This window comes from Neodiprion lecontei, chromosome 4, assembly GCF_021901455.1.
Source record: "Neodiprion lecontei isolate iyNeoLeco1 chromosome 4, iyNeoLeco1.1, whole genome shotgun sequence".
In the NCBI taxonomy this organism is placed as follows: domain Eukaryota; kingdom Metazoa; phylum Arthropoda; class Insecta; order Hymenoptera; family Diprionidae; genus Neodiprion; species Neodiprion lecontei.
Genome location: NC_060263.1, coordinates 22,224,877 through 22,251,595, shown reverse-complemented (window position 1 = coordinate 22,251,595; position 26,719 = coordinate 22,224,877). Strand labels below are relative to the sequence as shown.

General features: G+C 37.8%; 1 protein-coding gene across 4 annotated transcripts; it reads left to right on the top strand.

Moving 5' to 3' along the window:
* The first annotated feature begins 845 nt into the window (after positions 1 to 845).
* Positions 846 to 25,058, top strand: LOC107220858 (open rectifier potassium channel protein 1). 4 transcript variants are annotated; one of them, XM_046738390.1, is made up of 9 exons: positions 864 to 960; positions 1,075 to 1,195; positions 8,416 to 9,008; positions 17,325 to 17,501; positions 19,088 to 19,462; positions 19,764 to 20,026; positions 20,141 to 20,296; positions 20,564 to 21,784; positions 22,395 to 25,058. In XM_046738390.1, the coding sequence occupies exons 3-9, from the start codon at positions 8,867 to 8,869 to the stop codon at positions 23,883 to 23,885; spliced, it is 3,825 nt and encodes a 1,274-aa protein (XP_046594346.1). In that variant the 5' UTR covers positions 864 to 960; positions 1,075 to 1,195; positions 8,416 to 8,866; the 3' UTR covers positions 23,886 to 25,058. The 4 variants fall into 4 exon arrangements, with proteins under 4 accessions (XP_046594345.1, XP_046594346.1, XP_046594347.1 ...); XM_046738389.1 differs by having other exon boundaries at positions 846 to 1,195; XM_046738391.1 differs by lacking the exons at positions 864 to 960; positions 1,075 to 1,195 and adding an exon at positions 7,042 to 7,378.
* The last annotated feature ends 1,661 nt before the right edge of the window (positions 25,059 to 26,719 follow it).

Below are 26,719 nucleotides of genomic sequence, written 5' to 3'. Positions count from 1 at the left end.
GGATCGTACGGATCATACAAATCCTACAATGATCTCAGTTATTCTTTCCTTTTCGAATTACAGGCAGGCTGCAGTATAATAAGATCAAGCACGAGTATATTATATAAACATTTTCAGTTAATAAAGAACATGTAAATAGCAAAGCAACAAGTGAATCGCGGTATCGTAACAGCCCTAGAACAGACCAAGAGTCGATATTGCTCTGGAATACTTTTACGAGGAGACTGAAAAATCGCCTCCCTCCCCCCCCCCCAAAAAAAAAAAAATAAAAAAAAATAACGGTGTCGATATTTTCCATTCCGTAAGACGAATGGTATGTATGCAGATAAATCCTTCAGCGAGAAGTTAAGATTGTCACCACAGCTGTCTTGCCGTCGTTTTATACGTTACATACCTATATTTCATTGGCGATAAGTGAGAGGCAAGTACGAATATCCGTGCTCTTTGACACGGTAGAGAGTATGTATTGGGATACGACCTGTCATAAGGTTCGCGGGGATATCTCTGTGCGTCCTGGTGTTTTTAAGCGTCGAAATATACCAATTGTAATCGTTACGTTTCGCGAAGTTCATTGAGCGGGACTGTTTCTTTTTTTTTTTTTTTTTCTTCTGCCATCAGAATTTTCCGACCAAACCAATCGACGAATCGTGGAGAGAAGTCAGAGAGGGAGTGATAGGACTGTTCCGGTCCCTCATCCTCCCACCCACCATTGCAAAAGACCTTCCTCCTAGGTCTTTCGCCGGTTACAAGTTCAGTCGAGACGCTTCGCTCCGGCGCAGCTCGAATAAACGCCGTACCGGCGATTGTTTGTTGCTTGTTTTTTTTTTTTTTTTTTTTTTTTTTTTTATTTTACATGTTTTCTTTTTCATTCCTCATTCTTTACTCAAGTGCTTCACCAAGATTTTTTAACCGATCTCTGTTCTGTTTCGATCGAAATTTTATCATTATTACAATCTGCCGGTTTGTTATTCTTTTTCGTCCCTGAAAATTTCTTATTCGAAGCATACGCATATCAAAGACATAGATTCACGAGGAGAAAACTAATCAGGATCTTTCTTTCATCGGTCATTCCAGAAAAGTTGGAGCTGTCTGACACCGAGTTATTTACGTTAACGTATAATTAATAAGTTTACCTTTGTTTATTGTACATAACGAAGAAATTGTGTGATTTGTATTCAAGAAGCGAGTGAAACAGGTAAGCGAATTTATTTTTCATTTTTTTCTTAGATTTCAATATTCAGTACTTTTGTCGATATACTTTCTACCGGACATTTCAGTTTACTTTAGACGTGTGCTGCAGTAACAGACTAAACGTTTACTCCTTACAAATTTTACCTGGGATATTGGTGGATTTTTCTGAAATTTCAATAAAGTTTGACTAATTCGTGCAGTGATTGTTCATACTCAGAACTGAAAGCGAATAACTTTAACATGTTTAAAACGAACCGGACGAAAGTTCGACATTGAAATAATTGAGTAAAAATTCGGGGCTAAAGAGATTTACATTATGATACATACCTATAGTTCGGTGGATGGTTGAGGTATAAAATGCGGTTAAACTGTATTAACGTAACAAAACAACACTAATTACGTATAATCTACTGAGTAAAATATGTATTCATTAGACCCAGACAACTTAGCACGAGACTGATAGTAAATCAACCGTATATATTTATAACAAAAGCGGTCTCTAATAGCTTGCAATGCACCTCATGAAAATTGCAGCGTAGTTAAGAAGAAACAACGCAACGAAACATGTAGTAAAAAAAAAAATACTCACAATAATTAGTCAAAGTTTTTCGTTCTTGTTCCATCATAAAAGAATATAAGGAACGTGTATTGAATACCCGATGTTTATTACAATTAAAATTGGATCATCAACGCATATCTATGCTCCAACAATCCTGCGATTCTTTACAGCACTGCACCGATGCAATCATGTATGTACGTTTTAAAGTGCAAATACGGACGCAGAATTATTTTCTTTTTTTTAACTAACAACAGGGTAATAATTTTGCCTCATTTCTTACGGTTTCCTATTCATTTCACGTAGGCGGTCGATTTACGTAAATTTCATAAAACGTACGTGATCGAATCGTTTTATCGTGTATTTTAAATGAACACTGAATAAACGTGTCAGTTAAAGCAATTTATTAAGCCATAGTCACTAATTCGATGTGATTTGGTAAACTTTGCGATGAACTTTTCTTTTCATTCATTATTTTCTTATCTGTGTACGTAACTGAAGCTGGGCGTGGGTAAAAGCTTCGAGTTGGATGTAGTAAAAATGCTTGCGCATCGTCAAACACTTGTATCGCGTACGTGTAAGACGTAACATACGTTGTATACGTGAATATTGGCAATGGCAAATAAGATTCATTTGGGTGCATAATTTACAACTGGAGGAGTTTTCAAGCCTGGCCACAACAATAAATTGTACATATCCGTTCATGCTTTGCTACTCGTGGAATAATGACAAAAAATATAACAACGACACGAATCATCCATATCAATTTACGGACATCTTGTGTATTAAAGACTTCAATTCATGCTGGCCAAGTGAATTCTTATTCAAATGAATCCATTTCGTCTATCCGTGATAATTAAAGAATGACTCATGAAGAATGAATTATTTCACGTGTTCACGTTCGAACATATATATATATATATATATATGTATATACGTTGACGTAAAAGATTTCGTTGAATTTATTAAATTTCCGATCTCAATAAATCCTGTTTTATTCAACGAAACATTGATCAGAACAATAATTTGGGTTATTGAGTGAAATCAGATTTATTGGTATTACCGAAACATTTTTTAAGGCAAAATGGATCGCCGTATTTGGTAAATTCAAGGTTTTTTTTCTTGAAAGGTACAACTTTTTTCGACTACGAGAGCACAGATTTTTATTGTACAGACCACGACAGCGTTTTTGGCGATTGAAACTGTCGACGAGAAATCTATCCTCCGAATTAAAAAATCGTCGACAAAGATGTTAAATCCAGGCTTATTTACAGCGGCGACACCGTTTTCGAGTTATTCTGAAAAAATTTGCATCCGTCGGTTGGATTGACGCATGGAGTTACTCGGCTACTGGTTCGTGGCTCGCTGGACGCTGGCTCAGTAAACAATTAGGCGTGTAAATTAATCTAATAGGACTGGCGATGTGTACCGAAGAGGTACGAGAGCGTTCCATATAAATGTTATCAATAGGTGATTGGTAATGTAATATTGCAGTATTTATTATTATTCATTTCGACTTATCTTCAGTTAATCAATTTTCATATACTATTATCATAAGTAGGTATATCGGTATAATTGCTTTACCTATACAAATTTTTTCCATTAATTTGCTGATGACTTTTCATCGAATTGATATTAATTACGTTTCGGGCTTTACTTTCTTTTTTTCGATCACAAAGGCAGCAACGGAAATCCGAGTGAAATAATTTATCATCGCATTCACGCATAAAGAATAAATTTTAGTGTCGGTAGTGTAATTGTCATGAATCTGGAAGGTACAATAAATGGCCTTTGTATAGGTCGGTCACGCGAATTTTTTAAAAATCTTCCAAGACGCCAGGAATGACGTTCGGTATTCATATGATAAATTAGCTTGAGAATGAAAATGTTTATGAGAATGAAACAAGCAAATGAGGTCTTGTAGAATTGTCTGAAAAATTGTGATCACAGGTATAATAACCAAATCTTGCCTTGAGATTTTCGACAATTATTACTTTTGAGGACGGCCTCGTCTATTCTAAGTTGGGGTTTAATTTATCCGAAGTACGTGGAATAAATGAAGTTCTATTATTACATCACATTTTATGCAATCACGAAAGAATCAATGATATTTCCGACAGTGAAATTCCTGCGTTTTTTCTTTAAATCAATGTCAGCTGTCGTTTTGCATTTCGGAATTTTTGGGTCAGGCAAATGTGGATCAAGGAATTTCAGAATTTTGATCTGCACTTATAAAACTTACTGCTTAACGAAGACGAAGTCTTACACGTAGAATTGATGCATAATTGTTAACACAGATTTCGATCAATTCGCGGCGCAGTTAACACATACATCCGATTATAATCTACATCGATCAAAGTCATTATTTACTTTGACGCGAAGCCCATGTCATGGAATCTCCGGGAATCGTTGCAAACAATTTCTGTGTACCTACAGTCGCAATGAGGATATGAAAAGAAAACTTCAGAGCTTCAAAGAAGCGAGACTGAAAGTTATCTATACTGATTTTTTCCGTCAATAGGTTGAACTTAGTGTTGAACCAAAGTTCCGCCCGAAGACATTACAGGCGTTTATAATTACGTCACACATAGTTTCATCACGAGATGACAAGACTTCTGCATATTATTATATATTATACGTATATTTATAGGCTTGAATCAGCGCTAACTCTAAAGCCTTAACTCTCCGTGATCGTAAAAAGCAATGTTCCATTGGTAAAAAAAACTTTTTTAGTCGATATACAAAATAAAAAATACTAGTTTGATGAAAATGTAAAACTATTTCACCAATGAAGAGATATATCAGGTGCCTCGTTGGCGTTGTTGTTATACCAGTTAAATGTAGGGAACACGTGGTTAATTGATCTTCAATTATAGAGTCTTTGTCGACTCAACATTCTACTGTGAAATGTCCAGCATTTAGTAGTTTTCCAGTCTATAGATAATCTGCACCGCTGATGATGTACGTTTCGATATTTTTTTAGCGTGGTAACAAAGAGTTGGCTACAGCAACGCGAGCAGAGCGAGTCATGTTTGTAATCTAGAATTACCAATTTGTTTTACATTTATTAGTGAATTGATTATCTCCGGTTGGAAACTTTCTGAGAACAAACACGACGGTCTCGGCTTCCAAAAAACAATATTTATATCAGTTTACTCCGATTTTTGGTGTTCTAGTTCATGATTTCGTGGAACTCAAGAGTGATCTTAACTGATTTTGTGTCATTTCATGCAGTGATTTCACTTGATTAGAAAGCACGTGATTTCCTGATGTATTTTCGAACGACTGATTATGCCGCTATCAGAAAATTTTATACAGTTTTGTGTTACAATATATCCACCGATGTCAACTAATTTTATAGTCACTGCACGTTAATTCGTTTGAATGAATCAATGCTTTGTTCTCTGTCATTTTCTTGTCCGCGATCATATAAAGTAATTAGCCAACCTCTTAAGCGATAATTCCAAACCCTACACCTAGCTAGTTCAAAATTTCCTTCAGAATTATCCGCGAGTTATTGGGTCAAAACTTGGAAGGGTCAATATTTCGACTGGCCGACATATCGAAATTTCAAACATGCGAAAATAAAATAACGAATGATTTCGAACAATTCATCTTTCGGCCATTCGAAATATTGACCCTTCCAAGTTTTGACCCCCACCCGAGTGATTAAAGTTTTTTTTTAGCGTCATTACTAATATAATATCGATACTGAGACATTAACTTTATGAACAATCGATCAGATCAGATACTATAGCTGAAACAAATAAATTCCTGTTGATTTTTAACGAACTTACAATTAGTTTTATTCAATCTACCTACTCTGAATCAGAGTCGGCCGATTACGTTATTTTTCCGGCCGACCAAAGTAAACATTTTTTCAAACAAATTGTCTGCAATTGACCCGATCAAATCGAATGAATAATTTTCAAAATAGAAGTGTGCCGTCAGTTTGAAGGAAAACTAAATCTGATAGGTAGAATGAAATATATCTGTCGTAGACGATTTTTAATTTACATAAAGCAATTTGAGATTATCGGCGTGATTGGTTCATAGTTGACTAATGATTTTATATGACTGATTTCGGAAACTGTCTTTTGAGTATAACTGAGTGATTTCGAGTAACATGACCATGATCTTCACCGATTGATCCAATAAGGCGTCCGAGAGTAACCTTAATTAACTTCGATCGGAATGTCATCGGACTCTGCGTTGTTTCACAAAAATTTCAACCAGCTTCTGTTAGTTATTTTTATCGAGAGTCAAGTGCAATATATTTCAAAATGGGCAACTCCATTACGCGTTTTGTTTAAGCTTGTAAGTTAAATGTCGAATTGACGTTACGCGAATTACCACCGTGAATATAGACAAGAATTATCCTGGAAAATTCTGTGCTTTATCTTCCCCCTAATTATGCTTGCGAACCATAAGTCATTACATGTTGACTTATTCGCATAGAATACGGTGTACAGGTGAACCTGTGTAAACAGGTCGCGTTGCAGCAAACATCGGTTACACCAACTGCGGAGCTATTATTAAAAATGGTGTTGAAAAGAGGAAGTTTACGAGGATAAAATAAAACATTAATCATCCTTTTTCTTCGACTATTTACTGACTCATTGTTGCCATATTCGAAGGTCGGATAAACGTGACAGGACCATAGGTTACATCGTCGCTTATGTGCATCAAATGCAAACTTTGCAAACAGGTGAACACGACAGAAATTGTGGTAACGCATTCCAATGATCAACAGTGTCGTCAGTGAGACGTAAAATCCATGTAGGAAATACAAACTAGTACGCATTTATCGTCAGAGGTGGTTTTAATTCTGAGTAATAATAATCTTCCCAACTCTCACAAACGTCGAACGGTTTTCATATCGTCACAGAGTGATGGTGTTACCAGTAAAGGAAACTTGCATGTCTTAATAAATAATACCAATAATAAGAACAACAAGTATTAAGGTCTTTCAATTTCGAGAATTGAGAAAAATACTTAGTCATGTTCTTTGTTTATTTGATATTTTTTATTAAAAAATTGGACGACACGTCGCGTAGTTTTGGACTCAGATTATTCTTCCTCAAAAACATGTGTATCGTATTTTTCGGGAAAATTGCACGGGTCTTCAATTTTTTAGTTTTGTTCATCCAGAAATAAACTACCTCACTTGTTCATCCGTACGTTTCAACCAACTTTACCACGTTTTCCGGTTTTTTTGCATCGAACCGGAAGCTTCCTCTGCGGTTGGAAAAACGTATTACGTAAGCCACGCGGCCACTGAATTTTAAAGGCAACTTCTCAGAATTCTTATTACATTTATCGGTATAAATATATGTACATAAATGCGCCTACAACGCGAGAGTTGCCTTATTATAGTTGATGCGATACATTCGTAGTAGCAGCTTAAGTACACCCGTGTATTATCAGCCTGAGGATGGTTAATTGAATATAAGAGGACCGTTTACGAGTTGTCTCAGAAATACAGTCTTTGTTGTTTGTTAAATTATATGTGTCGTTGCGTGTGTATAGTGACAATTTTTGTTTGTTTGTTCATTTAAATACCTGCAGTTGGAAAAATTTCGTGAATTCAAGTATACGAATAATTATTCCGAACCAATTATTTCAATCAAAGTAAGTGCTTGTTATCGATGTATACAATTAGTTTGATACTCGTTTGAAATTAATAATAATTCACTAAAAATAGGCGCGATCGTATTACTTAACAATCACTAGATTGAGGCGTGAAAAAAATGCGTTTCACTGTAAGAGTAAAAGGAAAGGAAAGAAAAAACGACCCGAACTTTCTGTTCAAAGTTATCGCGATCCAGGTGCAATTAAAACTAGGCACCAATTATCGAGGAGACTAGGTTTATCATTTTAAATGACTAACTACAAATTGCTTCTATTACGATTCTGTCGTACCGTCGATTTGTCTTCTTTTTTTTCTTCTATATTTCTTTCAAGCCACGTTCTCGTCGAGTTAACGTCACGTTTCACGAGCATTACTGCACGTGAACTGTACCGCAATGACGTTGCGAAAACAAGGGCGAGGGCATAGTGAATTATGTTAATTTCTCAAACACGGCCGTAAAAGGTTGTCCGAAATTGTTTGAGAGCGTCGCTTCGAGGGCGGACGCAAGCAATCTAGTTTTGAGCCGCAACGCAGCAATTCGCCTTCGCTTAAATTGGCTTGCAGTGTTTCCAGTTTACCTCTGCATGGTCTATGACACCATATTCAGAGTTAACAACAGGTCACTTTACGCTCTTGTATTGTCATTATATATATATATATTTATTTTGTTTGCACTGTCGTATTACGTCTGGAGATAAAAGATCTCAAGGATCACCCCCGCTAATGCCGCCTTCTTTATCTTCCTCTGATTTTCATACCAAAATTATTTCAGTCTCAAAATTGAAATTGGTCAGGCAAGGGCTTTCGTCAAGCGATCAATCGCAGATCCGTGTTGTCTTAGTGAATGAATGAATGAAATAACAAGCAATAACAACGACAAACAAATGAATATGAAGGGAAAATTTAAATCGATGATTTATATTTTGGTACGCAATTAAAAGAAATTTTAACGACGTAGATAAAATTTGAAATTTCATCAAACGTATAATTCTTAAAATTTTCGACGCTAATCAAGGTACTTTTGCTTTTGTTCCAGCTGCCTCTTCCAGAGAACTGATTGATCAAGTGAAGTGCTGTACAGGTTCCAGTGAATTCGAGACATCAGGTGAACTGACTGCCAACGGATTGTCAATAAATCCATACAATCTTCGCGATAAGGGTTGCAGAGCCAATTACGATCGGAAGATAATTGATATCAGTCTTGTTCAAAGCGTACAAAAAGAAAAGAAAGAAGGAAAAAAATATATCTTTTCAAACAAGTATAAAATAAAAGCTGAGATATAATACAACCAGGGAAAAATTTGTAGTGACGAGTGCCTGGAAGAGTGGTGGAAATATGGTTTCGTGACGATAGCTTTTTATTAGCCTCAAGTCGGTTCTTGCGAACGATATTTCAGCTGTCAAAGTTTTTGGTAGATTGACGAGGAACAGGTGCCTGCGAATAAAACATACGAAAATTCTGAGTGAGACTTGGAACATTGCTGAAAATGTCCAAACGACAATGGCTGGTTCTGCTCATGTTGTTCTTGATTTATTTGCTCCTGGGGGCTTTCATATTTTATCACATTGAGCACCCACTGGAGGTTGAAGAGGTTACGGAAGCCAGGAGAAGTCGCATTCAAATCAACGGTGAGTGTTTCATTTTTGATTGTACTGAAATCGCGCTCATCTCGAATATTCGCTTTTTTCGTCATCGATACGACAGTGCGAGCAATTCCATAAGTCTCGAGTCTTCGCAATTAGCAGAGAACATACTCATTATACGCATTAACTGCAATAAGGAATAGGTAACCTATAGCTACGGGCACGATAACCATGAGTGGCGAGTCCACTTGTTGCGAAAATTGGATACACGGATGTCAAGGTGTACGATTGCACGATTGTGCAGTTTGTGCTTCAGAATTTTATGTGCATGAATTGGTGCAAATTTTATCCGGTCAGATAGCGGCATCTACTCTGCTGTGAGACTGCACATCGGATAATTTTGACGAATTAAAAAACTTCGGATTTTTTTTTATTTCTATACATTAAAACTACTTGTTTGTAAAAGTTGTATTGAAACTTTTGGAAGGACGTATGGACTGCGTCTTGTTTCATGGGAAATTGTTTTTACAACTAGTGTCGCCGATTGAACCTTGAATCATCCAACAATAATTGTTCACGTGTTTGGCAGGTCGAGAATTTGACCTTCACTTTTACACTCAATGCTTAATCACGGTCAATTGTATTCCTGATAAAGTAAACCTGTATTTCTCTAATTTCCGGACAGTTGTCAAACTGCACAATGGTACTTTAAACGTAACGAACACTGCAGGAGTGGCTCGGCTCGATGCCGTCGAATCAAACGGCTATTTTTTCCATTTTGAATATTCTTATCAATGGTGAATTACCGTCATTGTCACACGTTCAACGTACCAAGCACAAACAATATCTTGTATCTTGACACAAGCCTATCACACAGAGAAATGTAAGAAAACAATTGTTCAGGCATTTTCTGGCTCGTTACTTCATGATCGAAAATACTCATAGATACAGTTGTTAACACATAAATGACAAACATTCGATCGTGCCCGGGAAAAAAGAAATTGGCAAGTACGCTTTTACATATTATTACGACGAACATCGATTGACGTAAAGAATATTTAACAAACCAGCTGCGAATCTATTTCGCAAATAAAACGAACAGTCTTCGGTTACATACCCCGAACATGAGAATTTGTCTGTTTTATTTCCTTCTCCGTCCAGGATTCAGGATTCCTCATAGATTCTTCGTCAGATGTATTTATCGTGTTTGCAGTAAATGCAGATGAATTAAGGTTATACGTTAACAATATGATTTACCGATTAACGCAAGTATCTTTAGAGGACGTAGACATATCATTGACGCTTACGGCATGACAAACAGCATCAATTCCGACGAACGATCATGAGGTCTTTCACTCATCGTCATTGCAGCGTAATGCCACGCGCAACCGGAACACTACATCTTGATCAGGAAAGTCACGTATCATCATTGCCGGCGTTTTCACTTGGCCACTGTACGACCTTGTCTCATGTCTTCGCACAAAATTACTTACTGTGGTCAATGGCCTCGTGGCCACCAGAGTTTTCGCAGAATAACGTTGATTTCCAAACAAAACATTCACACCTTGATATTTTCCGTACTCTATCATGTCACTGTAATTATACGACTTCGACGGTTCACTGGTGGTTTTGATCAGTGCGGACCTTCACATCTTTTTTCCGCTTCGGGGTCTTCAGTTGACGATATTGCGCATCGGAGTAAGGGGCGTGTGTGTAATCTCTGATTTCAATATTCATTATACCGGACACACACGTAGAATTGAATCACCGTGCAATACGTGGAGTAGTGCGTTAAGGGGATGTCGGACTTTCGTCAAATATGGCAAATCGTATTTTATAATGCTTGCTTTTCTCATGTAGTGCTTTTTTTCTTTTCAAACTTTGAGAAATGGTTACAGCACTTATGATTATACCGTAGCTAACTGTAAGTGATATACTTTTCATATTTTCTAGTCAAGTTTCCGAAAGTTTCTTAGACAATTCAAAAACGCAATCATAAGCCCTATCATTTACCAAAGTTTGTAGAGATTTCATTGCTCGGAAACTGTAAGAATTCCGAAACAGGATTTTTTGTATTTTACGGAAGCACAATATCCCTGTAACATAAGAGTGTCGATCGTAACAAAGTATTTACATTTTTGTAGCTGAAATAACAACATGTTTGACTGGAACTGACCTGCAAAAAAAGTTGTGAATTTTAATGAATAATTTCTTGGACTGTCGCCTCGATTGAAGCAAATAATTTTCTGATATTAGTAACTATGCATTAGTTGAAGTAACAATATTCATGCTTCGGTTCGAATGTCTCATATTTTTGAATTGTATATCGCACATTCCGTATCAGCTCGACCAGGTCTGGACCCTCATATTTTGTGTTTTTCTTGCAAAAACACCTAGATTAACATTTTTCTGAAATATCCCCTACGAACTCGAAAAGTCGTAAGAGAACTCAAAGATTGTAAAATTTGAAAACATTGGTACATTTTATCCCGGTTACTTTGGCGCAAGGTTCGTCATAGCAAACGAACTCCTTCCACGTGTTTCGAGACTTCAAAAGTCATACATAGACATACATAGTATTAAAGTTCGAAACCAAAGTTTGGATATCCGGATGTCAGAAAGTGACGTCACAAAAAAAAAATTTTTTTCTTTCGATGTCATCGATCTGTAGTAATGGTAACGACCAAAATCAGCTAGCCAAATTCCTCAGTCTGGAAACAACCGCGCAGTAGAGCGGATGTATGAAAATCGCGCTCCGTAGATTTCGAGTACCGGGTTCTCTCTCTATCTCTTGGATCCTGTGCTCCGGGTCCGCTTCCTGGTGCAACTCGACTTCCAGGATAAACGCTCCGTAGTTCCGACTGTCCAGGTCCTGGACCTGATGACTTTTGACCTTTCGGACTAATTTTCAAGTTTACAAGTTTGATTATTGGAAACGTCATGTTTTGTACTACCAAACCAATATGCATGCTTCAGATAACATTTTGAATCGGAAAAAAACCGAACGACCAGCATCAACAAATTGCAATTGGTGAATAGTTGGCATTGTGTACGTAGGAATACATGACAATAACGTCGTTCAATTAGAGCTAAAATTGCTGTGCGTCGTGTTTCAAATCTGTCAGCACTTAGCTGATTGTTCTGTGGTATTTTTTGAAGAAATTTATTGTCATAAAATCACAATACGTTATACTTACATTCATGTGTAATCGTGATTCGTAGTATTATATAGAAAAAATCTTACTGGCAGATTCGGTTTGCGTCACATGCAGAATGACAGTGTTCATTCTGTGTACTATGAAGCAAATACCAGAATTTTTTGGGAAGTCCATCGTGCCTCAATCTCCCCTACAACTATGTCATCTGGTAAAACACTGACAACGAGTATGCGAGCGCACGAACACAAAAACCAGTTACACTAGGCATCCGACCCCTAGCGAGTTTTAGCAAGCGAGGGTTTGAAACTAGTTTTTTATTATTTCAAAACGTTGCCATAAATGAATGTAGTCTCATAGTCAATGAGCACTTTTGGTCACATTTGGTCAGTTATAATTCAAAGGATATTAAAATGTGTTATATTTTTTATCCTAGCTTCCTATGGCTTCATTCGAAATCGTTAATTGCTTTCCACAACTAAAACGAACATCCCATACAGACACAGCGACACAAAGCTCCAACGCAAATGATTGTGACTTGCATTAAATGGGTTTAGGACTCGCATTCTTTGGTGGCTGTGGCCACGAGCGAATGATTCGTAACACTAAGAAAAATGCAAGGGGTTGAAGGTAGGTTCGAAAGTCGGAATGGAATTCGTGCTAATCTATCGTTGTACTTGCGGTGAAGTTTATCGTCCCGATTTCATTAGAATATCTGACTGCTTGAACAGTTCTTATAAACACGCACCAATCCCAAGCGACGAAGGTATTAATTTGATGGATAGATTTTTCATACTTTCAACACTTTTATACTTTGCAGAATGTTGTCAATGTTTTTATTCTAATGAATGAAAAAAAATCAAAATTTATGAATGCCCAGAAAAGTGGTGAATTTTTTTTGATTTCTCGTGATAATTGAAATTTGGCTGCGAGTTTTCAACCTTCTTTGGATTGACAAGCAGCGATCATCGTCAGACGACTCGTACACGATCTGAAAGAGTATTTTACCAAAAATAAAAAAATTTTATAACTCATGCTTTTCGGGAAGATATAGGAACAGTGATACGATAAAGCGATTTTTATACGCCAAATTAAACGGTATCCCTACTTTTTCTAGTGTAATATTATTGCATCCATAAAACGTAATATTCATCAGCCTTTCTCACGTATCTTTATTTATCATTTCTGTGAAAGATACAGTAACGCTGCGTAGCTGGAGTTGAATATTAATTTCGCCAAAATCCAGTTGTAAAAGAGCATTTTTTTTATAATGTTGATAAGTACGGGACGTGATAAACAGATTTTGCCGAAATTTCATACAGTGTTTCGTTTCGTCACAATGCGATTATCGTAGAGCGGGATTAGCTTGATACCAACCGTTGCATACGTCTCAACTTTACATCTAACCTGCAACGACGTATCTAATCATACGTGCAGCTAGACTCCGCAAACCGTGTAGGCGGTGTAAATTGTGAGAAATAATATCCAGACGTTCACTGGGGTGTTTGACTTCTGTGTAATGGTATATGGTCAGAATACAAGCTACATGGTAGGTTCAGAAACTAGGCACGTTACAATTTCTGCGAATATTAGATTATCGTGTTTATTTGGCTATCCTTCTTGGTATAAAAGACCTTAAAGGAGATCGTCAAGGAGATCGAACGACTATAGAGTTTACGCTCAGAGTAGTTGTGTGATGTATCAACACGTTTGTATAATCCCACGTTTTGTCATCAGTGTTAACCACACCGTCGTTACAGCCAATCTGATGAAGAATATGCGGTTAAGACATAGATCACTGATTGAGACTAGCTTCAGAATTCGTTGCTTCTGTATGAATCGTAGAGAAATTGGTAGTTTTTTTTTGTATAAAATTTTCCGATACTTGTTACGGTAGATAAAAAGCTAAAAAAAATTGTTTGCTTGTAATCCTTCACTCCTAAAGAACAGACGTTTCTCCACTCGCTCGATGGATATCTTGTAAGAGGTTTCTGTATGATTTCATTTATGATGGACACTATTTATCTTAATTGATATCAGACGGTGATTTAATTTATTGCCGATTATGTGCATTTCATTCTTACATCTGATATCCATCTGGCTGTTTATCGGAACATACCTAATTATCGGCACGTCAGATGTGTAGCAAAATCTGGACCTTGATTACGTACAATTATCTTTCAACTACGTAGAATACCATTATACAGGGTAGTCAGTTCTAATCGACCTAGGCGAATATTTTTTAAAACAAAAATAGATACGTGAAAAAGTTTTATCGAAAATCTGTAGGGTTGCAAGGGAGAAAAACGATACTGACATGTCCAAAGTACGTGTTCGCTATCTAAAATCATTACCATCGTCATATTTTTTCAGTCTTCTTTTCTTCACCTGAGCTTCTGCACGTGTCTATTAACCCTCACTCTTGTTGAAAAATTTTCTTGTGGATACAAAGTGTGTACGAGTTTGAACGTATATAATATTCTATATAATTTTTGTTTGGATCATGAATTATGATCACAAACTTTTTAGCGAGAGTAAGGGACAATGTAGAAGTACAGAAGTTAACGTAAGTGAAAAAGACGAAAAGAGGTAAAAAAAATTCGAAAAGTTCACGATACTTGCACGTTTTTGAATTCGTTTTTGATCTCGCTATCAGTTTTTTTTTGTGATCATACAACATCGCGGAAAGGAATTCGCATACCGTACGTAATTTTTTAATCATTCGTACATTTGAGTCTTGCGCATAATCAATTGTCTCTTAATCTGCGGAGGATACTTTATCTTGTTTAATAGGGCTATCCGCAGTAGGTCACTTACTTCCTATTATCTTATCAGTTGATATTTACCAGTCATATAATTGTTCATTTGCTCAATTATATCGCGGGACCGTAATGATTCGCATTGTGCGGTTGAATACAGAAGGTTTCAGCGCACGATGACCTTACCTTTACGGAACGACGCATATCCAAAGGAACCTTACACCTAGTAGGCATACCATCGTGATTCATGTCAGATTTAGTCGTAATTTTCACGCGGGCATTGTGAAGTAGATTGGTATTTTGAGCTGTGCTTCAATTCCTTGAATGTTTTTTTTTTCGGTCTTACAACGAACCCCGATAAACAATTACAAGCAATTTATCGCCGAGAAACGACATGTGTCGTATGAATTGTTCGGTTGAACTCTGTTTCTGGATAATTCTCAGTGCGTAAGATAAACGTCATTGTCGACCATCCGTGACAAGTAACGTAATTTACTGTCTTGGGGTACTACGTCGATTTGACTACCGTACGAAACTAGAGATCAGGAAAGCGGAAAAAATATTCTACATAGTAATGAGCTTCAAAATGAGCTCAATTTAATACCGCTTAAGAAGATAACCGCTATCGTAATTAGTTGTGCGGATTTTTGTTTACTTTTGTTTTTATTATATAGTGCAAACGTAATTCATCGCGTTAGGTGAATCAGTCAACACTGGGAATGAAAACCTTATTGCGTTGGACTTTTTTTAACGTAAGTTTCTCAATTTCATTATAGAACCGTCGACATTTTTTGATCTGTGTCTCCGTTTTTATTTCACAGTTTTATCTCCAAGACTGTGAAGTTTTCATCGTGATACAAAGAAATTTACTCTAAACAACTCCTACGTTGAAACGAAAAAGAGATTAGCCTTATTTTTATAATCATTGGAAAACAAAAGATGACTTGAAAATGAAGCAAAATTTGTTTTTTCAACAAAGAATTGACATTGAGCGACGACCTTTGGTACTTTCATCAAAAGTTTCGATATCTCCAGAATCGAATCGCAGTAAAAGAGATTTGACTTGTTCTTTCTACGTAGTGTTATATTTTTGGTAAATAATACATGTTTTATTTTCGCTCGTGTTCGTGAGATTATAATCGTTTTTATGAGCTGCAGTTTAGAGTCTAAATCCTAAAACATTTTTCGGCGCGCTTGCATTTATTATCAAATTTGTATTGGTTTGTACGTTACAAAAGAGGTGCAATAATTTAGCTGGGTCATAACTTAATCAACGTATATGATTACTAGGTCACTAATTGGTACAATTCTATTCTAAAGTTTGACGTGAGTTAGTACACAGAATACAATAGCCAAAATGTGATTCAGTTGTACACAAAGAACGTTAAACTCATATGTACGAGATGCGATATCTATTTTCGATGTCGTTCGTTTGACGTACAAGAGAATTCTTAAAACTGATGTGACGCAACAGGTTGTAAAGAAATAAAAGCCAGCTGTTATAATTTTCAAGTATTCCTTTGAGCCAACAGTTCCGAAGCATCATTGTGCACGTATAATAAGACCTGTTAAATTAAATACGATTGTTAGCGATCATATCTCTTCTTATCAAACCGCTTCAGGCGATTGTCGTTCGGTAATTGAGCCGACTGCCTGGTGATTCGTTGATGATGCAGCTTCGTATTGCGTTTCCATTGCAATCGTTTCTGGACGAGTGAATTAAGAAAGACAGGTTTTATTCTAGAAGATTTGGTTGAAGGGGTTTAGGCTGATGTTTTATTTGACGAAACTTATGATCCTAGATTTCAATGTGACCATTGTAACACGATAACTTAGAATTTGACTGAAATGTTAGAAAATTCTAATTGCGAAAACGTGTTTGACATGTGAGCAGAATATTGCACTAAGCAAACATAAGAGTTCTGAAAATAAGTGTACTGTCATTCGAAACAGAACATTGACATTTTCAAAGCACGTAAAACTCTTTATGGTATCAAGGTTTACTTTCATGGATATTTGCACCAAACTATAACCATTTCAATCTTCAAGGCAGACATTGAATGACACATGTATCTATATATTTATATTACGCATTTACAGCTATAAATAAACACACAATGAGTTTCGCACAATTTAGCGAGACTTAAAATACCAAACCACCTATTCTGTCGACGTAACTGAAATATCTCAATAACACAAAAGGTGTTTAATAATTGTTCGTAATATGAGAATAAATGGAAAGAATTTCATTCATCAATTGCGAAGACTTGTGACACTGTTTGTGGTGATGCTAATTGCTTACACTGTTAAAAATTTTTGACAGCACGAGGTCACCTCGTGGCAAGTTGAACGATCCGACCGGTACGAATTAGAAGGAGTTCATGATCGGCAAATGCCAATTGGTTTGTCAATACTGTTTGCAATATGGTTACCGATTCTTTTCACAGCACTTCTCCACGAGCACTACGTGCCGAACGAGGAACACGATCAAAATGAAATTTTCGAGAAACTCACCGCCTACTGCGGGAAGCCAGTTTCCAACTACACGGAGGGCGAAGTCGATCAGTATAAATGGGACTTTTACAACAGTTTTTACTTTGCATACACCGTCGTCAGTACTATTGGTAAGTAAAGAGAATGAAATATCATTGTATTGAAAATTTGCAGCTTCATTGCAAGTAGTCAGGCGGAAAGAAAAGAAAAACATACTAAACAATTTGGAATGAACATATTCTTATTAGATATATAAAAGTCATTCTTCTGAAGTAGTCATTTTCAGAGCGAAAAATGTATTGAACAAAAATTATTTATTCTGACTCGAAGTTAATTGAAAATGATTAGTCCGTGTCCAAGCTATTTTTCCATTTTAATGGTCCATGATTTTCTTGGACACTGAGAAAAAAAAAAAAACGCTCAGTGCGATTAAAGATGGAAAATCTGTTTTGATGAATGTGCGAAAATTTTAATAATTAACAATTTCCATAAAAAATCAATGGAATCATTGGAATTTGAAAAATGTAAGGCAATTTCGGTTAAAATGATTACTTCGGGAGAATCACTCATAAATCAATAATGGCGCGGTAATTATGTATACATGGCAAGTGCAATTTAGTTTTGCTCGGTTGACTTACAGAATTAGCATGTTATATGAGTAAATGAATTCCAACGTCGTTTATAATCGTTCGACTCAAGGCTCTGATCCCATTAAAAGAGCCGTTGGTTGTTTGCAGATCGTATGTAATGTGTACAGCGATCATTAGTAGATCTGGTCAGAATTTGAACGTGGTCTTCAGATTTATCGGTGCGAAATACTAAGTATAAAATTTTAGCGCTTTTAGCGGCTCGCTATTGTCAACAATTGTCGAAGTTATTACGATGTCTGGGTATCTATCGTCATTTTTATACCATCTCATTTTAGTTAATTGATCTGTTTAAACAGAAATAAACTTGAAAGTCACAAAATAGAACAGAAAGAGATAGAATACCACTTTAAAAAGTAGGATTCTTATACACCTCCAAACACGGACTGCGAGCGATTCAGGGCCACCAGTTTCGTCTGCTATGCAGGTTAAATAGATAGCAATAAATGTTACTGCAGGTGGCCAGTCAATCGGTCAGAATCCACTTCCATAGGTTTACATTGTCTCGTTATATCGTTACTGTTATACTATTATACTGTACCACCCTGGCAATATTTTCGATGACTACCGATGCTCAGATGCAATTGAAGTGAAGCAGTGTCAAAGTACAAACGACGCTGCTTGTAGAAACCCATTGGCAAAGACATTTTCAAAATAACTTAACTTCGAGCAGAGTTCATAATTTAGTATCAATGATGAACCAACATTTCGTATATTGTTTATTTGAACAGTACTGCATTTGCTCCCGGAATTGCGTGGTTTTTATATCAAACGAAGGTTTCCCACGAATCACCTACCTTGAAACTATACCAATGACCAAATTTACTTTGACCTGCACAGTCAATAATAAACAATGAGATGTCCCGTCTCATAAATCTTGACTTGGATCTAATAACACTTCAAAAGTTTATCGAATTGCCGTGATAACACTACGTTGTCAGATAGTTCTATTGACACTCACTGGTCTCTCAAACATCTGGCCGTATAATTACATTGTGAACCAGATATATCTCCTTAAGTTAACCTATAACTCATGTCATAGCAAACATACGTTACGCATCTGTTTCTAGGGTACGGAAATCTGGCACCAACGAATATGCTAGGACGAATTTTGATGATTTTTTACGCCCTCATCGGCATTCCAATGAATGGTATTCTGCTAACTCAACTTGGCGATTACTTTGGCAACGTGTTTATTCGAGCGCACCAGAAGTACAAATCGTATAAAAATGGGCCCTCCGATTCTCAAAAAAGACGGATTCCTCTGGAAACAGGACGGGCTGGTTTGATGGCTCAGATTCTAATGTATCTGGTACCGGGATTCGTCATGTTCATATTCTTTCCATCATTTTTGTTTTCGTACTGGGAGGGTTGGAAATACGACGAATCAGTCTACTATGCTTTTGTGACCCTCAGCACCATTGGTTTTGGCGATTACGTTGCAGGTAATTAGATTTTAGAATTCAAGTTTCTTATGATATGTACTATGGTAGAGATCGTAACAGGGATAAAGTGTAATTCAACAATAAACTGAAATTTAAAATTTTCAACATGCCTGCTTTAAGAGGATTGGAGGTGAGTGGAGGGTGACAAAATATATAATTTCGTTACTCGAAGTTGTTAAAATGACAGGGATGAACCGTAAGAATTTCGAATATCAAAAATTTATAAATTTTTAACAATCATATCACAGACGTGTACAATATCACTAATAGTAAAATCAATCGTGGCCGCAATTAATTACAGGACAGGACAACACCAAGGGAAGTGGTATTTTCTGGATGTTCTATAAGGCCTTTCTTATAATTTGGATATCCTTTGGATTGGGATACTTGGTCATGATTATGAGCTTTATATCACGAGGTATGCGAAGTAAGAGGATTACCAGGATAGAGCATAAGCTAGCTATGAACTTGAAACATACACAGAGCAAGATTTGGAACGAGGTCAACAAGGATGTCAATTACTTAAGGAGAGTCTTTAACGAGATCTACATGATGAAACTCAAGGTAAGGAACAAGAATGGGAACTTACTTATACATTTACCTATACTAACAATAAGTGAGCAATATTTTCCGTTAGAAATGCGAATGGGTTCTGAAAATGTTCCAATCTTTTTTTAGCCCGTGTATCGAGATGAGTACCAAAGTGAACTTCCGGAGTATAAATTCGCTCGAAGTCACAGTTTCCCGGATCTTCGTGAATTGGTGTATGGTGGCCGAGAAGTGGATGTTCCAGTTCATCCAAGACGACGTGCTAACAGTGAAGCTGCGCAAACTGTAAGTGTTACACGAGAGCAGTTTTCCATCAAATTTGACCTCACTTTTCCACAGCAACGTCTCTGATTTTGGTTACAAATTTCGACGGTATTGCGATGTCTTCTCGTTAAAGCTGTTCTATGTGTATACTCATTTTCCGAACAGTCGGTAAACAGTCTCGTACAAGATCTCAATTGTCCAGAAGTTAACCCAAAGTGATGAAAATGCGGCCCGTGAATAAACCTGGAATGAAAATGAATACCCATAGATGACTGCATCTTGTTTCAGATTCAATACGAGGCCGTAAATCGCGTACTGTCAGAAAGTGATCTCGAGAGGATAGACAAGAACGCGACATTTGCTTCTCATGCGATGGTCCAGCCCGCTGAACTGCTGGCTCGTCTTGTGACTGCCTTGGGCTCCATTCCGGCTCCTCCAGAACAATTCGATATATCCGATGAAGAGACCAACCAGCCAGAGCTGAAGGGAGTCGATGGCTTTAGCGACAAAGACATTTTGGCAAGCGAAAAATCTTGGGCAGGTTCCGGGTGGAGAATTGGCGGTGAGAAAGTGACACCTTCTCAACCTCGGATGAGAGCAGCGAGTGAGATCAGGCTACAGAAGGATGACAACGGTTATGGTGATCATGAGCAGAATACCGAATGGACCTGGTCCGGGCCGGCGGCGTCGAGTAAGATTCAGGAACTGATGAAAGCGCGGCAAAAAAGTGGAAATTCTACTCCTGTGAAGGGTTCCAAGTCCCGTCTGCCTTCCTTCTCTCTGTCATCGGTGCCAAAGACCATACGTCCTAGGTGGTTCAACCCATTCTCGAGCAAGAAGAACTCCGGCGAAGTGTCACGGCGGGAGTCCTTCCCAGGTTCCGATGTGGCCGACCAGCTGAAAGAGAATTACCTTTCCCACACTGGGAGTATGCGCCCTATGGCACAACCGGACCGTAGACAGTCCGCTGCTCCACATTATTTCACACACACAGGTGGAAACCTGCCGGATAGTCCAGAAGGGAATTTGCTCGAGGAAACGTCTTTGGCTGATTTCTTGCGTGCCCTAACTGCTTTGCACTCACGAGTGGGCGCCGTTCCCGACGAATTTGTTTCAAGACCTCAGCGAAAATTAGGCACTGCAAGTCTGACTCCACCAAAGCTTCCCAGTCTTTTAGCTCTCTTCTCACCTCCTTCACACTTGATACCGCAGAGCCAAAGTACACAGAGTACAGTTACAGCGGGTCAAATGGCTGAAAGGAGATTTTCTCTAAGACCGGTTGATGATTCTATCATGTCGACGCCCGGACTTCGTCGTAAAGCCAGCTTCCTACCCGGTGCTGGATCCCGGCGATTCTCTCTAAGACCAGAAGAAAGCACAGTTACGTCCACGCAAAGCTACGGACGCAAAGGTAGCATGATACCCGGGTCGGTGCCCAGAAGATTTTCTTTGAAATCAGAATTCACAAATGCAAGGACTTCGCCACACAATACACCACCTTACACTCCGGTAAGTTTGAATTAGCAATAACTTCATTTCGGATTATAAGGGTACCGAGATTTCAATCGAATCTCGAATTTGGCATGCGAAACTTGGCAGCAAATAGTTTGATAAGGAAGAACAGGATATACTGAGAGAAAAAATTTGCTGAATCAAACGAAATTGGTTTCTCATCTTATTTGGGTGATACGGTTTCCATATATATACTGTACATACCGGGTTATTTGCGCGATGCAACCCACAAAGATCACTAATTATATGCAAATCAGAGTACAAGTACAAGCTGAGCAGCTCCGAGTTTCCTTTGCATTGAGTTGATTTACCTACAATTAGGAGTCCGTATGGGGCGCATTATGGAAATAATCCGGATACGCGTGTAAACATACGTCATATAAGTTGCGCATGTGCTTTATTGAGCAATTATTGCCCGGTTGCTTGGATAAAAATTCACAGATTATTTCGGGACATTGATTTATTGGAATGCATAATCACTGCAGTATAACAATAGAAGCCATTAATTCCGATCTGATGAACCATAAGAATAGATCGCATGAAAAAATGTAGAACCGAAATCAACCATTTTGTATGGCTAATATATCGTGTGCTGTTATTCTTGCAGGACCTTGTCCCACTTCATATACGAGAGCGACAAAATCCTCCACCATACTCGGCCGATCCGTTCATATTCGAATGTCCAAAGGAACCCTTGGTTCCGGCAGAAGTCGGCCCAGCCCAGGATGGCATTTCGATTCCTACTCGTGCCAAACCTCGTCGCTTTTCTCTTCGCCCAGCCCAAATTGGAGTTCCGCCAGCTCCTGCCTCGCCGAAAACATCTCAAATGGGCAGACCGATACCGAGATGGAAGGGTGGAATGCTACAACGCCAAATCAGCGAGCTGAACCTCCAACGACGTGAAAGAGCGTTTAGTTTAGGGGACGTCAACTCTATCAGAAATGAACGGCCTGTCGGTCAGACGAGCCCGTTGGCTTTGCCTAATACCAATTTGAACTCACCAAGCCTGACTTCAAGTCGCTCATCGCTGACGGACAACATCGACAAGGCAAACTCACAAGCACTAGGCAAAGCAGTGAACACTTTGGTACCTAGCGTATTTCCAACAAGAACATCTCGTTATGCTAGACAGAGTAGTGCAGGCTTTACTGATCACTTATCAAGCGGACAGAGCTTGAAAAACGATAAAACAGAAATACTTTCACGATCTTTGCAGCCTGCGCAAGCGTTGCATGGACAAGGACTGGTAAGACAAGACCAGGGTGCTTTGAAACCTTCTGGCGTAGGTTCAACGCGTTTTAACGCAAGCGTACAAAGAGTTTCGCCAGAAGTCAACGCGGCACAGCTGGCATCGCAGAATTCTAACCCATTCAATCCCTACTGCCGTGTAGAACAATTTTCGGAAGCGCCAGAAGGATCTGGGCAAATCTCGACGGCCATTAAAATAGATGATCCAAAAAAGTCTTCTGCCACCGATCGCTATAGTTCTTTGGAATTACATTCAGTTTTGATTGACCAACCATCAAGCAAATCTCTTCAGCCGTCAGCAGAACAGTATGTATTCAAACCGGATTCGCTGACCGAAGTCAGAGTCGATTCCCCCTTGACTGCGGCGATGATGGCTGCACACAGTCACAGATTATCCGCGAGTGAATCGATACCGGATTACGATATGCATGCAGCGAGGAAGATTTCTGTTATATCGGAAAAAAGTACCGCATCAGCGGACGCTTCGAGTGATGTAGAAAAATCTGCAAGCAGAAAGACTTCAACAATGTCTCAACGAAGCCTCAATTCTGCATCTCTGTCTGAAAGCAGAAAGAATTCGACATCCAAATCGGCCGCGTCAAATAAGCCGAGGGTTTCAATAGAATCTTACAAACCGTTGGTCGAGTTGACGATTGAAAAACCGGCAACGAACCCTTTCGAACAGTACCAAGCAACGGTGAAGTGCAAGATGGAAAGACCGCGAGATAGGTCTCTTGACTCCAGCGAACCATCGACGAGCGTAAAAGATAGTCATCGTCACTCCCCCCCCGTTTCAGCGTCTGAGAAATTAGAATCCACGCAGTCTTCGGTAAAGAGTAAAAATACTTAGAAGCGGTTCGGTGGTTCACTGATTTTGAAGGAAATTGTTAACTCTTTGATCTAAAATACCTTAATTTCACGTACCTGAAAAACTCGGTAAAAGTATGGAGGGCGTGTTAAATGAAATGTATGTACTGTGCAACGGGACTGATTCGAAGACGGTTTTACGACTTTCACAATTTCTCAAAGGTAAAAAATAAGAAGTACCCAGAAGTGTTCATTGTCATATCGGGTTATTTCGTCGAGATGTTTCATGTGCTATTAACAAAGGGTGTACCGGTTATACCATTGTATATTACGTACTGTATGTACAAGAGTGAATTCCTCATAAGACTATACACCATGGGTGAGGTTAATGCGAGATATAAAACTGTTTACGTAAAAGCTTACGAAAATTAGTCACCGTTAATTTTCGAGTGATTCTATGTAAACAAAAGGGGCAAACACGTAATTAGCAAATTAAAAGTGCATAGTACAATAACTAAGGCATGTTGTAGTTTGCGTTTAGCTTTTGACATTTAATTTCTTCAGTTGAAAAAGATATACGTATATACCTATGTGTATACTGTACCTACATGTATCTTTTGCCAAACGCCAGTTCAAGGTCCATATATTTAACTTATTTTGTCACTAGAAGCAATGAATTTCAAATTAATAATTAGCATGTCAAGGTAAAAAAAATGAGGCCTCTTGTGTTAAGAATTGAATTTAGCAAAAAGCTGTGGCATTGAAATAAAAATGAGGGTGCCTCCTTGAAAATCATAGATACAGCAATATTGATGGTACGCTGCAAAAAAATGTTCTGTCACAGAGGTCTTTTACCGTCAGTATTATAGTTTCTTACCAAGATTACGGCCAGAATATGAGATGAAAAGGTACAAGAGTGCTAATGATTAATTAGAAAAAATATATTATTTATTCGTCAGACAAGGATGCGGCAGGATCGATTCCACTAATATTTTATAAGTAGATGCCATTCTAAAATAAGTCTATAAATAAGAATGTTATTTAATAACTGTGAGTACGTTAATTATTAAACGGGCGTATGTGATCGGCGCTGTGATTATGTATTTCAATATCGCGCAGGGAGAGAGGGCAAAAATATTAGGTCCTCTTAATTCCCTCCGAACGGCCAGTACAATTCTGCAATAAAAACAAAGAAACCATCATCTTATTTCCCTGACCTATGCTGATTTTTATTCGGTAATCGAGCAGCTGCTCTTGCACAAAATATCATTGTATTGAATATACATAATGTTGAATGGTTCGAAATTTATTCAATACAGTCAAATGTCCATTTGGGGATTTGTAATAAACTAAAAACAGTTATGCTGTCGAATCATAAGTGAATAAGTCTAATAACGTGAACATTAAATTTAATCTGTCAGTAATCTGGGAATATATTACGAAAGATTTGAACGAAAATCCTTCGCCAGCGAATTGAACATAAGCCTCTGACATAGAAGGTAAGTTTTTGCAAAGCCGTATAACGAATCAATTATTTTTACACAAACCCATACAAATTCAGTTGGATTTATTCCAATTTTTTATAAAGTGATATAGTTTACTAAAAATACTTTTTACTGGCCGTATAATGAAACAATGTCGGTTGTAGATCGAATAAGTGCCATAAGTAAAAAGGGCGTTAAAGCGAATTGTCGTATAGAGAGCGAACGTATAGAGAGGTGTACTTATGGGTATACTCATTTTTTAATTAAACATTGCAACAGATAAAACCAGCGCTACGAGCGACGCCGTAGGAGTAGGAGTAGGAGTAGGGGTAGGATCAGAGGTAGAAGTAGCCTTACTATTTCTTCATTTTTCGACCAAAAATTTTTAGTCTTAGATTCGATTTAAATGACCCTTATCTGACCAATTGAACCCCCAGGAACTCACAAAACGCAGCGAACAGAGCGTCGGATCAACAGGAGAGAAATACGAAGGAAAAAGCACCTGCTGAAATATGTCGAAAACGCTGGTTCTCGTTTTTTGGCTATAACTCATGATCCGTTTATCGCAGCGTATTGGGACTGCGCCCAATCGATTTCTCTCGCAAAATTACGTCGGAATAGTGCATGAAAGAATTTATTCCAGCTACCTGGTGCAACTCGACTTCAGGGACAAGTGCTCCGTAGTTTCTACGCTCCAGGTCCGCTACCTGATGAAACTCGACTCTCGGAGGACAAGGAAGACGAGGAGAACAAGGTGGACGAAGAGAACAAGGATTTCTGCACGGTGAGTATAACATTTTTCTACTATTCAATGGCAATTGTGATTTTATTCTATCCAAAATTTTTGAACTTGTTATGTTTGCAATAAATTATTTCAATTCATATTTCGCCCAAGTCGTAATTCAGTAGCTATCATCGTGCTAGTAAAATTTCTATAATTTTTTCTAATTTTCTCATAATCTTCTTGGTAAAATCTGTCCATAAAAAAATGATATTATTTGTTACATAATATTTTTGATGTGTTCTAATACTGAAAATATTTATTACTATTCCATGTATAACCCGAGGTCGTTATCGGTGGGTGTTCGAGGTGGTCTGAGGTGGACAAGAAGGAGGACGAGGAAGACGTGGAGAACAAGGTGGTGGAGGAGGATGAGGATTTATGCTCGGTGAGTAAAACATTTTTATAATATCTGATGGCAATTGTAATTATATTTCATCTAAAATATTTCAAACTTGTCATGTACACAGTGAATTATTTCAATTCATTTTTTGTGCAAGCACATATTTAGTAGCTCATGAAATTTATTACGTATTAATAGATTATTTAATTATATTAATCCTTACATAATACTTTTGATGTGTTCTTGTACTGAAAATATTTATTACTATT